We start from the raw sequence: 14,268 nt of genomic DNA, 5'->3' as shown, positions 1-14,268 counted from the left end.
AATGCTGCAACCTGGCTTCTGGAGTTTTGCCCTGGAGGAAGCTGTTTCTTGGCACTCACACTGCACTTTCTCCTTATATGCCCTTCCAGCATTAGGGCCCTTCCAGCTGTTGCCCTGGCCCTGAATTCCAGAGGGGGTGGGTCTGCATGACTCCTGAGTCTGTTGTGGGCCCTTTAAGAGGAGTCTCTTGGGAGTCCTGCAGTTTCTTCTGCTGCCCAACCCCTACTGGTTTTTATAGCCAGAAGTTATGGGAACTTCTTCCTGGTGCTGGAACCCTGTGTTGGGTGGTCTGGACCAGGGCTGGGATCCCTTGCCCCCAAGGTATCCCTCCCATTATTTATCCACCACATGTGGATATGGGACTGCCAGTTCCCATCTCTGCACCACTCAGTGTCTCCCCATCTCTGTGCCACTCCATGTCTCCAGGCCACTCCACCTCTCCACGCCTCTCTGTGTCTCTGCCCCTCCCACCCATCTGGATGAATGTGGCTTCTTTAAATCTTTGGTTGTCAGAGTTCCACACAGCTGAGTTTTCTGACAGTTCTGGGTGGTATTTGTTTTGTATTCTACTTCTATTTTTTTCTATGCTATAGCTGTGCATGGAGGCGAGGTATGTGACATATTTTGTGTTTACTTAGTGTTTATCCATGTTCTGTTTCCCCTCAAATTTGAAGTAAGTTCCTGAGGGAAAGGACCTTGTATTGTGCACTGAAGCAGTGACTGGAACAGAGTAGATGCTCAGTAAATATTTATTGAATGAATAAATAATGAATATTTACACCTATATTAGAAACCAGAGATGAGTGTGATACACAAACAGAAATTCAAGACATTTTAGCAAGATCCAGTATTGATTGACAGGTCTGGATTTAAGTAAAGGTATCACATACAGTCTACTTCCCAAGAGAGAGAAGTCAGAAAAGATATATCCCAGAAAATCCAAAAGTACTAGGGAGATTACAGAAAAGGTGAAGATTTATAAAGCGACTCTATAAAGTTATTTTTAACTCATGGGCTCACCCACGAGGTGTACAGGTTTGAGTCTTATCTTTAACAGTACACCTACCAATGACAATGAGAACTGAACTAAGGGATAGACCATTGCATGGGTTCTAGACTGGCCACTGGATCATAACATGCAAGACAGATCAAAATAGTGCTCTAACAGTGTTGGAACAGACCTGACATTGAAACTACAACCCATCGAAGGCTGCCCAGAATTTGCATCCTGAATCCAACCAGGTTGATTTCCTGATAAAACAAAAAAAATAAAATTCTACATATGGTTTAAATAAGACCCAGATTCTCATAACATAATATTCAAAATATCCTGAATACAATCCAAGATTACTCAGCATACAAAGAACCAGGAAAATCTCAACTCATATGGGAAAGGACAGTCAACAGACACCAATTCTGAATGACACAAATGTTGGAATTCTCTAACAAAGCCTTTTATTTATTTTATTGTTGACACCATCACAGATGTCCTCCAAGAAGTAAGGGCAAGCACTCTTGAAATGAATGGGGAGATAGAAAAGTCTCAGCAAAGAAATAGAAAATGTAAACTAAAATGAAAATTTTAAAACTGAAAAAATACAGTAATCAAAATGGAAAAACCTCATTAAATGGGTTCAGTAGCAGACTGGAAATATCAGAAGGAAGAGTCTCACTAATTTCTATTCAATCTGAACAACAGAGAAGAAAAAAAGATTGAAATAATAGTAATTAGTGCCTCAGTAACCTTTGAGACAATACCCAAAGGCCTGACATCCATGTCAGCAGAGTCTCTGAAGGAGAGGGAGAGGAGAGTAAGTATGTGCAGAAAAAAAATACTTGAAAAAAATTATTGCAGGAAAACTCCCCAGATTTGGTAAATGAGATAAGCCTACATATTCAGGAATATCAGCAAAACTCAAACTAGATGAATTCAAAGAAGTCCATAACCAGACACATTATAATCACACTAAAAATTAAAGATAAAAAAAAAATATTAAAAACAGGCAGAGGAAAATCAATATGTTAATTATGGGAGGACAATAACTGGATGAATGTGGATTTATCTACCCACTAAATGTCAATAGCATCTTACCAATTGTGACAATCAAAAATGTATTTAGATATTAACAAATATTCCCTTGGGGATAGGGAATTGACCCTAGCTGAGAACTATTGACTCAAATTGAGTCCTCTATTCGCCTAAACAGGTTTTTAAAAAGAAATATTCCAATTTGACTTTGTTTTCAATCACATGGTTTATAACTCTAGAGTAAATTAACAAGCATGGAGTAGGTTATAAGGCACCAGGACCCTAAGTTGCCCTTAAAGAGGAGTAAAAAAATACTGTGTTTTTTTTTTAGGTTTATTTAGGTTCAGTTATTTAGCAGGTTGGCCAAAAGTCTGTTTAGCTTTTTGCATAAAATAAAAGACATATTTTTCATTTTCACCAATAACTTTATTGATTTGGGTATTTTGAGTATGTCAGCTATCTTCTGCATGGTAGAAAGTTCATTGTTCTCAATTAGTGTCTCAAGTTGATCACTATCAACTTCAACTGTCTACCTGACTGTGGAGCATCTCCAAGGAAGAAATCTCCAGCACAAAACTTCACAAATCACTCTTGACATGTTCGATCAGTAACAGCACCTTCTCTACACACTGCACCAATTTTTTTTTTGCATTTCAGTTGTGTTTTTATCTTTCTTGAAATAATAAAGCATAATAAGCCAAAAATGTTGCTTATTTTCTTCCATCTTCAATTTTAAAATGGCTACACAAAAATCCATCAATTTTGATTTTTTTTAAATGTATGGTGATATGACAGCTGTCACAACACAATGTAACAAAATTGTTTTGAATGATGTTAAAGACAACTAAATGCTACTAGAGCCATCTTACAGAAAAAAAAACAAATGAATTCTTTGGCCAACCCAATATAAATGATCAGGACTTAATAAACCAAAAAGAGTTATATATACCACTGAATTTATACCCACTCTTCTCATCCAAGAAGGAAATTTTAGTCTTAAGAAAAGAACTGATAAGGAGAGAACATTCCTACCATATGTCTAGGTGTCTGCATTTAAGATCAAAGTTTGAAGCAACCTGAGAACAGCATTCAGGTTGCTAGCCAACATTGCTTACCAGTTAAAGGCTATGTTTGATTCCACATGGCAGGATTCTGAAAGATTTTCAGCACCTGCAATAAATGCCATATTAAGTGATACCACACATATAGCAAACATTTGAATTAAGGAATATGTGCAAAACCTTGGGTTATAACAACCCCAAAACACGCAGTTGTATTGAGATACTAAATATCATAAAAGATCGATTGATTTTAGTACCTTTTAAACTCTCAAAGAAAAAATATTTTTTCATTATTAGATAAGTAATTAAACAGAAACAGATATTTTACTGACTAAATACTTTGTCAGATCAACATAGAAACTTACAAAAATAAGAAAATTTAAAGATTATTTTAAAGGGTTTTTATTTATTCATTTTTTAGAGGAGGGAAGGGAGGAAGAAAGGGAGGGAAAGACACATTAATATGTGGTTGCGCCTTGTGCACTTCCTACCAAGGACCTGGACGGCAACCCAGGCATGTGCCCTGACTGGGAATTGAACTGGTAACCCCTTGGTTTGCGGGTTGGCACTCAATTCACTGAGCCACACCAGCCAGGGGTAAAAATAGAAAAATTTTGACATGGTATATATGAGTTATTTAGATTGAGAAAATAACAGCAATATTCAATAATTGATAGTAAATAAATACATGCACCATTTTTACTTTTAAAAATTTGATAGTTTCAACTGAACAGAGAATGATAATTGGCAATGCACTGGGTGTAATAAACATGCCCATAAAATTTTTGTTTCTCTAGCTTATCTAAAGATGGAGATTGCAAGGGTCAACTAAAATGATTATCTTTTATTATTTAGCAACATCTTATAATTCCACTGAAGAGTCATGCCAAATTCACTGTAACTTCGTTTTATTCCCTTTTCATTTTTCCCCAAGCCTTACTGAGATCAGCTTTCTTTTCCAAAACAGAGAAAACATTCTATTTCATTATTCATTCAAGGAACCTTTATTGATTATCATTATGTGACAAGCATATGCTATATTGAGTGCTAAGGTCACAAAAGTGAATAAGACACAAACCCTTAATTGGTAACCAGAGGAGCTTATAATTAAGTGATTAAAAGAAAGGAATTGCAGCAGTCAAAACTACATTATAAACTGGTAATACCACCTAAGAAAATGGAGAAAGGCTTCATGGTGAGAGTAGCATTTGATTAAAGTCTTAAAACTTGGTGAGATTTGCAGAAGAATTAAGAAATATTCATTCTTCTATACAGAGAGAATTGCAAAGGAAAGGCTTGGAGTTCTGAGAAGAAGAGTGTAGATGGGGCTCTTGGTGGCCCCACCTGCTCACCTTGTAGCAGTGGAGAGTTGTAAAGATACATGAGAGCACCTCAGTTACACAGCCCGCTGTGGGCAGGAGTGGAGCCTGGAGCCTGGTGAACCCTACACGGTTGGATAACAGCTATCTGAGATCCAGAGAGGCAGGTTAGGGAGGTAGGGCAAGAATTCTGATCCTCAGCTTAAGGAACTAGTATCTTATCATCTAAGCAATGCAGGAAGCCAAGAGAGATTTTTAAACAGGGATATGGCGTAATCAGCCTTGTTTTTCTAAAGTATTGTGAAGAGGAAATTGGAATGGGAAGAAATTTGTCTGGAGGAACCGAGTGAGGAAGCTGTTGCATTAGTAATCTGGGTGAATATTTTCCTCTATTGTGAATGATGGTTCAAGAGCAGTTCCATACTTGTAACAATATTGTATTCAAAAGCTTTCACCCATGTAGATTAAGAATAAATCCAATGTTTATTGATCTTCTATAAAAGGTCCTTTGGCTGTTTAAAACCATAATGTTGCTATTTAGTCCATCCTAATCAGATTTTCTTAAGGCTTCTACTCCTTTAGCTGATGGCTGTTCAGCTTATTGGAAGAAGAAGAATGTAACAATGATTCCAAGATCCTTGGGTTTACAGTAACTACGCAGACAGGTTTGGACTGTCTCCACAAAACAGCCAGTGACTGCAAGTCACTGGGGGGGAGGTACGTCTTGCCTCCTCATCCTTCCAAGAGCTTAGCTCCACCCCTTGAAGTATAAAGAAAGTGCCCTTTTAATTACTTCTAGCTACAAGACAACGAACAATTATCTGGGAAGCAAGGGCAACTCTCTCATTTCTTTAAACTGTGTCATATAAGGAATAGTTGAAGTTTCTGGGAATATTTAGCACAGAGAAAGTAAGCCTTAGCTAGAGAACAATAGCTGTCTTCAAATATGTGAAGACCTGTCTTACAGAAGATGGTTTAGATTAGCTGGCTCTGTAAGTCTACAAGATCAAATAGGAAGACCTAACACTTGCGTGCAGTCTGAAGTCAGCCAGGGCTAGCTCAGAATTAGTGTCCTGCTTGGTTGTAGCTTTGCATTGTTCTCTGGAATGGACTTTACCCTCCTTGGTATAGTACCTCATATACAATTAGGTATTCCATAAATTAAGTCTTGAATTATACTGAAGTGACTACCTGAGACATACTGATTTGAAAATTGATACATACAGGTTATTACATCAGTATTTAGAAAAATGAAGGGTAATTTCATGTGATGAAACAAGGGTATGACTTACCCCATAGAAATTTTTTTTTCTATTCCTTGGGCTTCCTTTACTTAAATTCATTGTTAATTCCATAGACCAATTAAGCAGCTCTGAGATGGTGCTATTAGTATTAGGCTAAATATAGACCTTTAAAGGAAGCTTCTAAATTAGGTTAAATTCTTGATAGTTGATTAGTTTATTAATTTTTGGATTTGATTCACATTTATAAACTTTACTTGCTTTAAATTGAATGAGCATAAATCTTACTGTATTGAAATTGTTTTGTTTACCTCTCTCACTAGACTATAAGGCTACTTTTCTATCTTCGGCACATAGAAGGTAATCATAAAAACTGGAAGAATGAATGAGGGAATGCATGAGTGAGTACATGAATGAATGAACTTTTATCAGTATCTCAACGAATGTCAGCCTTTTCTTACTGATTCAATGGATGACCACTAAATGAGCAGATCCCTGACTTACAGATTTGTTGTGTAAATAGTTCCGGAATGTTTCTTCCTAAGTGCTGTTAAGAGTAAAGTCATGGGTGTTCTTCACAACATGGCCTAGTTTGCTTCACCACAGACTATAATCATAGTTTACTGCAGCACACAAAAAAAATACATTTTTTGCCAATCTGCCAAAAACAATAGATATACTTTTGATTCATGCATACTGGACAGGTACTATTGTGTTGGCTGTTGTCATTTTTTTAATTTGAAAAATCTAAGGGAAAAGAGGTCAGTGCCTCTGACTAAATAGGTATTGCACGTTTTACAAATTCTTGGGGCATACCAGCTAAAAATCACTGTACTAAAGAAAATACATTGTTAGGATACTACTAAGAAATTGTCAATAAAGTTGAGTTATTAAATTTTTGTAAAGTTTAGCATATTGAAAAATGGTCTGAACCAGAGCTTGATAACACATTCTGATTTTAATTGGATAAGTTTGTTTACATCAGCCACTGCAAGTTTATGGCGAAGTGATTATCCATTTAGTGATACTGAAAAGGTATTTCCTAATTTATCACCATTTTGAGTAGAGAAATAAACCCTAGTATGAAAAATTGTGTTTCTTAAAGAGTTAAAGAAAAATGCAAGCTGAAAATGAAAATATTTGTGCCACCTACTTTCCTTTGTGTAGGATTTTAAATTTCACTCATGAGCTGCTTAACCTGTCTGTTCAAGTGCTTTGTACCACCTGGGAGGTCATGAGTGGCTCTGCTTTCTGCGACTTTGCACCATTTGATGGACTGCTCACAGGCTGGGCACGGCAGCAGCAGACCCTTTTTCACCTGGATGCCAAATGCCGCATCTGCTTAGCAATTACTTTAGTAAATGTTCTAGGAGATGCCCCAGATATTTCCTTTTCAGATCAAGTTTTGTCTTTTTTAAAAAATGGAGTTCTGGTTCTCCCCGTGTCTATGTTTCCTTATCATTTTCCCAAGTTTTCTAGTGGTATGGGGTTTTGTCTGAAAGAACATTGATTATTTTTTTCTTGGGAATGAAGTAGATGATGAGGCCAATTCCATCTGCTGATATTTGGCTGCATATTTTAATAAGTACAAAATCACGTCCCTTGACATATAGAAGGGAAGTGTGCAGAAACACTATAAATCTTATCTAGAAGCTTCATTCAGGCCATTAAGCCCAACCCAGCCCTTTCCATTAGGGGTTTTGGAGGATGCTGTTGACTCTGTCTTCATAGTTTACATGAATCAAGGGAATCTGTTATCGTAAAGACACATGAACATGAGCTTTGGACTTAAAAGCACATGCTGGGGAAGTATGGCCTGACCCCTTTAACTAGAATTTACATCTGAAACTCACCAATTGTGAGACACTAAAATTATGTGAAACCCTCTCATTAAATATTTAATCTGGTTTTCCTTTTTCTTTTTTATTCCCACTGCGACTCAGCATAAGGTCAGGACTCCTTGACTAGTCATCACAATAGATTGACTTTAAAAATACCTTGCTGTCAGAGGCCAGAGGCCCTCTGAATTGGTCATTTAATCCAACCACAGAGATCACTTGATTGATTGCTCAGGGTACTCCTTTGTTGTTGTATTATTATGCTTCTAGGTCTGCCTTTCTTTATCTCCTTTCTGCGAGGTTCCAGGAAGCAAGCCTGCAGGCCTTCAGGAACCGAGATCCAGTGCAGATCCAGTGCAGCCCTTGCTACAGTGATCTGTAGAGAAAGCTGCGTGGGCACATGTGGCTCCTCCGTGAGACCGTGAACTCTGGGGAGCGAAAGCCATGCCTTGCTCAACTCTGGGTCCCATTCATCCCACAAACATATATGGACCACCTAGTGTGCCAGGCACCAGAGCAGGCCCCTGGAATACAAAGATGATTCAGATGGACTCCCTTGCTCTCAAAGAAACAAGGTTCCTGAGCATAATAATAATAATAATGCATAGTATCAGTTTCACACTCACTGTGTGCCAGGTTTTGTGTTAAGTGTTTATTAAGGACCACCCCAATAAAACTGTGGCGTAGACACTGTTGGTATCTTTGTGTTGCTGTCACAGGTGTGCACAGGTAACCAGGTTCTTAGTGATCGAGGACAAAGAATTGAACCGAACACACAAAGTTTATAGCATAAAGAAAGAGGGAAGATTTATTAAGTGATAGTACACTCCACAGGACACGGGAGTGGGCCAGCTCTGAGCAGAGAAAAAGGGGCACGTGGGCTGGGGGATTCTATTCTTATAGGGCAGAAGCCCCCTTGCTCATCTTTGGCGGGCTTTTCCTGCGCAGGTACAAGGAGTTGGATTTCAAAGCTACTGCGCATGTGTGGTTTCCTATGATTTTCTTGATTGGCTACTGGAGAAGGGAGTCCCACGATGTTATTTCATTATAATGATATTATAATGAATCAGGGGTAGCGCGCAGGCGCATTCTATGATTCAGAGTTATCCCAGTAAACAGGAACAACCTGTCTTAGGGGGTCTTTGTCATGTATAGATGTTTTCTACCTCAGCCCTGCGGGGGCCTCTGGAGCTTCCTTCCTGACTATCTCCTGCCTCATTGCCATTGATATAACTGAGGTCTTACCAAATGATTTAACTGATACACAGACTGGAACAAGATAGTTTAAAAATAGGCAGTTTGATTTTAAAATTTAAACTCTTAACCACTAAATTATATAGCCTAGGAGTGGTGAAATGGATAATGTATTATAAAATCATAGAGAAGGTAGGTTGTATTTTTTTTTATTTGGGGCTCCAGGCAAAGTTACAAGAAGGTTTTAACAGACTAATGTAGGACTGTACCAGGCAAGAGAAGGAAGGAGAGTCCAGCAAAGGGGACGACTTGGGAAAGGTACCAAGACCAGCGAGCCAGCAATTTATGACCAGACAGGAGGATGTGGTTGGAGATTTGTGGAATGTAAGATAGAGTGGTTAGGGGAAATGATGGGTGAGTGAAAAATAAAACGTGAACTCTATTCTACAAAAATGTAGCCAGTGTTTGATGGGTTTTAATCAAAGGAAGAACATAATTCAATTTTTGTGTATTTATTTTAAAAATTCTAATGACATACAGAAAAATGGATCAGCCAGAATAGATAGCATCGGTGACTTCTTCAAGAAACAAAAGCAAGCCTTGGGTGAGCCCCAGATTATGACTTCAGTGACCCTATTGTCCTGGGAATGATATAAGTTTACTATAACCCTTTGAAGACTCTTACAATATGTATTAAGGATCTTAAAAATGTCAATTATTTTATCCTAGTAATTTCATGTCTAGGAATTTGTATTAAGGAAACAATACAAAATGCAAGAGAAGCGTTTAAATCAGCATTTGTGATAGTAGTTCAGAATGTTAAAACGTATTGATGAGATTGAATGAATACATGTAAATAATTGAATTATTAGTGGGAAAGAATGGGACTTTTGGAAACCATAATAGAAGAATGGTTAATATACAGTCACTGGGTAGTTATGATGAATTTAATTATAATGATGGTTCTGAAAATTATATAAATACATGGAAAATTTTATGGCAACTGAAAAAAGAGTAGAAAAAGATTCTGCATCAAATACATCAAATCATAATGGTGGTGGTTTTGTCCTACTTTTCCAATATTCTTAAGTATACTTAATTTGTTTTACAATAGAAAAAGATAAAAACTTTGGGACTGTTAATTTTGTACTTATGTTTGAGGTGTCTGAAATATCAAGACAATAAATAGTAAAAAATTAGAAACAGGCTTGGTATTCAACTCTGGGTTTACACATTGGAAACATTCAATAAATGTCACTTGAACAGAAGTTCTAGTCCTGGCTGGTGTGGATTGAGTGCCGGCCTGCAAACCAAACGGTCTCCAGTTGGATTCCCAGTCAGGGCACATTCCTGGGTTGCGGGTCAGGTCCCTGGTGGGAGGCACGCAAGAGGCAACCACACACTGATGATTTTCTCCCTCTCTTTCTCCCTCCCTCCCTTCTCTCTAAAAATAAATAAATAAAGTCTTAAAAAAAAAGAAGAAGAACAAGTTCTAACCATGTGTTTTTCCTTTTGGGTCAGAATCCCAGAATCCCATTGAAATGAATTAGAAGTTTTACCATAATTTGAACAAGGTTTATACTAATAGGTGGAGAAAACTCTTCCCTTTTCAACCCCATACCTGAAGCTGTTGAAGGGGATCCCCTTTCTGTGCATAAGTAAATTTAACCAGCCTATCTCAGGTAACATAGAAAATACTTTATTTCAGACATATATCATTTCATAAAGTTACTTTTTTCTCTTGTACAAAGAGAGCATTGATTGCTTTCTTTCCTTCATGCCCCTATCATTTTCCTTACTCTGCAGTTCTTGTTCAGGGGTCAAGGGTCTACTCTCACTGTTTTCAAATTATAATGAAATAGAATCCAGAGGCATATTTAACCTCCTGAATTTGGATGGATTTTCGAGAATCCAGATATTTGCTAACCAGAGGGTTTCAGTCCATTAGTTAGTGTGCCAGCGAGCTGTGTGCCCCAGCAGGAGGGTTTCGGTTTAAGATTGCTTCTTTGTGGGGGAGTGTAGAGTGGCGTTTAGAAGAAGGATTGTTTTTCACTGTTACAGTAATCAATTAGAGACATGCTTAAAGTTGGGGTGGGGGTCAGCATGAAATGATCCTTTCATTCTTTCTGTGCCCAAGGACAGGGACCATGACCCCGGCAGTGATGCTGTGTCCAGCCCAAGCATCTGTGAATGCAAGAGTGTGTGGATTCATGTTTCACACTTCAGTCACACGAAGTAGTGCTTCAGGGCCCAGTCAGGTTCTTCAACAACCTTTGCAGACAAAAGGGGTGGTGGTGGGAAGGCAAGGTTAATTTCAAAGTTATTTACTACACCCTGGAGGGTTTGGATTGTGATTCAAAGCTAACAAATAGGCAGGAAGTCATGAAGATAGCTGGGGGACTTACCTGAAAGGAGCTCCTCCCCAGCTTTTCACAAAATCGAAAATTCCCATGGGTTTGGCTCCGTCAGGGTCTCTTTCCCGGGTTGTATATGTTACACTGGCTTGAGGCATCTGAAACATAAAAGTGACAATAAATAGACCATTAGACATAGGCTTGGTATTCGACTCTGGGTTTATTCATTTTCTAGTGGATTTTGGATTAGTTCACCCAGTACCACTTGTGGTAGGACCCCCACGAAAATGGAACATAGGTAAATTTAGTGTATAGTATGGCAAGGAAACGGGTGTAAGAAATGCCCAAAGGCTGGAACTCAATACTGGGGGCCCTTACAAATCAGGAGTCACTCAGAGGGGGATCTAAAGGCCAGAGCAATAACAAGGGACTTCAAAATCAAATCAGCCTGTATCTGCCGAGCACTTCCTATGGGAAAGTTAATGGAATTAAGTGTTCAGACACCAAAAGAAAAAAAAATAACAACGTGGCCTTCTCACTCAAGGGTTTTGCCATTATAAACAGTGTTGGGGGGGGGGGGGATAAATACTTATAACATTTACAGGATATTTACTGTGTGTTAGGCACCATTCTCAGTGCTCTGTGTGTGCCATCTGATTAATGCTCTCATCAACCCGATGAGATAGGTACAAGGACAGTGTTCATTGGATGGATGTGGAAACTGAGGCCCAAAGGAAGTCAAGGTCTTTGAGACTTAAGAACCAGGCATTATGACTCCAGAGTCCTTCTAAGTATTATGCTGTATCGCCTTCCAGGCAAAATTTTTGTATTTCAAGATGTATGGGGAAAGGTGAAAGAAAAATGTAAGGGTATGCTTGGCAGAATAGTTTGTGATAGATTTCTTCCACCTCTTTACCTGAATTGATACAAAATCGAAAATATACAAAGAATCTTCTGGTTTGTTTTAAAATATTTGACCTAGGATACCATGGAGTGCCCTTATTACCCAAACCTGTCTTTAATCAGATCCTTAATATTCTTGGCTTGTGGCTAACTGGACCTAAGGGGTGTTGGGTTTTGATTTTGTTGTAAAGTCTTAGACAAGAAATATTTTCATTTTGGATTTGCTACCTGAAATATGGTAGCTGAGCAGTTATTTGCTGGCCTTTGATCCCATTAGAGAGTTCTGAATTGGTGGCCTGAATCCTTGAATGAAACTGATATCGAAATAACACCAAGCTGAAGTCATAGGAGACCATAGTGTAAATATACAGTGGTCAGAATAACCAAGATTTAGGGGAAATAAAATGAGTTTCCGTTGGCCTCATTTGCTCACTTGTGACTTTGCTTTCACTCTTGAGTGATTCTTAACCCATCTCTTCACATAACAGGGACACAGCAAACATAAAATCTCTAACTTCAATTTAGAGATTTTAGAACCCACTGGAGCTTGATAAACTGCAGCATCCTTTATCATGGACGAGTTTGAATTTCTCAAAGTTCAGGAGGTGCTCTGATGTCATCTTCCCACACTGTGCTATCTAACAGGATATCGCTTCATCACATGCGGCCTTTTTGGAGGAAGGCCTGACCCAGTGCAGTGGCCTCGTGTTCATAGCTGGACTGTGTTTCCTCGAGCCCTAACGTTTTCTTAGGAGTGGTTTGTGGGCCTTTTCTTTCTACCTTCTCACCAGCGGCCAGGCCTTCAGCAAATATAGTAACTACTTCAGCCATTGCACAAACACAGCGGTTCGGCTTGTTTACAAATTCGCTTAGCAAGTGTTTATTGGAAGCTTCCTACAAGCCCAAGCATGCCCTGGACCAGGGTGAGGGCAAGTGCCTTCTTAAATTCCACACCCCACGTGCTTCACTTGCCTCATCCTCATCCTGGCCTTGTGCCCAAGCACAGTGAAGGACACCGGGGTCACAGAGCTGATAAAGATGTGACCTTTACCCTTAATAGTGACAGCCTAGTGGCACACATGTAAATGAACCAGTGAGTGTTCTTGTTAGTGTCTCAAACTGTAAATTAAGCCCCTCTGCACATTCTTTTCCAATCTCTATAGCTGACTTACATAATGAACCCAAAACAGAAAAAAAATAGATTTATGATTTTCTTTACAATTGCTTACAGATTTGGCTGAAAAAAATATTCAGATACTCTTCTACGAAACTCTCAGAATTAACCTAGAGAAGACTATTTTAAATGCTGTTATTTACCAACTGAGTAGAAGAGTAAAACTCTTTTTTGTCTTAATGAAAGTAATTATAATAAACACAGAGGTGAAAGTATGTGGACTATAAATGGCCTTACCACCTCATTCATTGCTTTGGGAGTGCTTTCTTAAAATTATAGTCGGTCTAATTAATTCTTATTTTGAAAAGTGAGAATTAATTTCACTTTTGGATTCTAACTTAGTTTTTTGGGAATCACCCTGCAGAAAACTCCTTTGTGACAATACCAAAATGGGAGACAGGATGCAGGATTGCATCTTGTAATGACTTTAGTTCTGCAACTCAACTTCTGAGCAAATACAATGCTTTACCCTACTTACCTTTTTTCTCTCTCTCCTTTTTTTTTTTTAAGACTTTATTTATTTACTTTTGGAAAGAGGGGAAGGGGGTGAGAAAGAGAGGGAGAGAAACATCAGTGCGCAAGGGATACATCAATCTGTTGCTTCTTGAATGCCCCCAACTGGGGACCTGGCCCTCAACCCTAGCATGTGCCCTGAATGGGAATCAAACCAGCAACCTTTTTTCCAGGTCAGCACTCAGTCCACTGAGCCATACCAGCCAGGGCTTCTCTCTTTTTCTCTTCTTGATAAAGTCTGATTTGGATGTTGAGAGAACCATTTAGATTGTTCAATCACTTTCTTGCCTCTGTCCAGCTTATGGTGAACATTGGTGCATATCTCTAGTATTTGGAAAGGGCCATTTGGTCAAAGATTAGGGCATGCTGGCCTTCTGTTGTGTTACATATTACATTCTTCTATTTTTGGTCAGTGGATTTAAGATGTAAATAATTTAGAAATAAATTTCTATTACATTTTTAAATATTCTTTCTTAATTTCATCTTAATTACAGAGCAAAGAGATTGCATTCCAACTTCATGAGGATTTAATGAAGGTTCTTAATGAGCTGTACACGGTAAGCACATAATCTTTCTTCTTTTGAAAGAATCTTTGGTTTGGAATTATGGTTTGCAGAACTACTGCATTTATTAGAACTCATT

The 14,268-nt window shown here is 38.4% G+C and overlaps 1 protein-coding gene across 2 annotated transcripts in view; it reads left to right on the top strand.

The window, feature by feature from the left end:
* The window catches only part of SRGAP1 (SLIT-ROBO Rho GTPase activating protein 1), a 265,130-nt gene that overhangs the window by 131,782 nt on the left and 119,080 nt on the right, over positions 1-14,268 (top strand). For both annotated transcript variants that reach the window (XM_028532604.2, XM_028532603.2), the window contains exon 4: positions 14,121-14,183. In XM_028532604.2, the coding sequence (XP_028388405.1) occupies positions 14,121-14,183 (63 nt within the window). The remainder of the gene's footprint in view (positions 1-14,120; positions 14,184-14,268) is intronic.

This window comes from Phyllostomus discolor, chromosome 2, assembly GCF_004126475.2.
Source record: "Phyllostomus discolor isolate MPI-MPIP mPhyDis1 chromosome 2, mPhyDis1.pri.v3, whole genome shotgun sequence".
NCBI classification, from domain to species: domain Eukaryota; kingdom Metazoa; phylum Chordata; class Mammalia; order Chiroptera; family Phyllostomidae; genus Phyllostomus; species Phyllostomus discolor.
The sequence above is the reverse complement of the archived record's forward strand: the minus strand, read 5'-3'. Positions and strand labels throughout refer to the sequence as shown.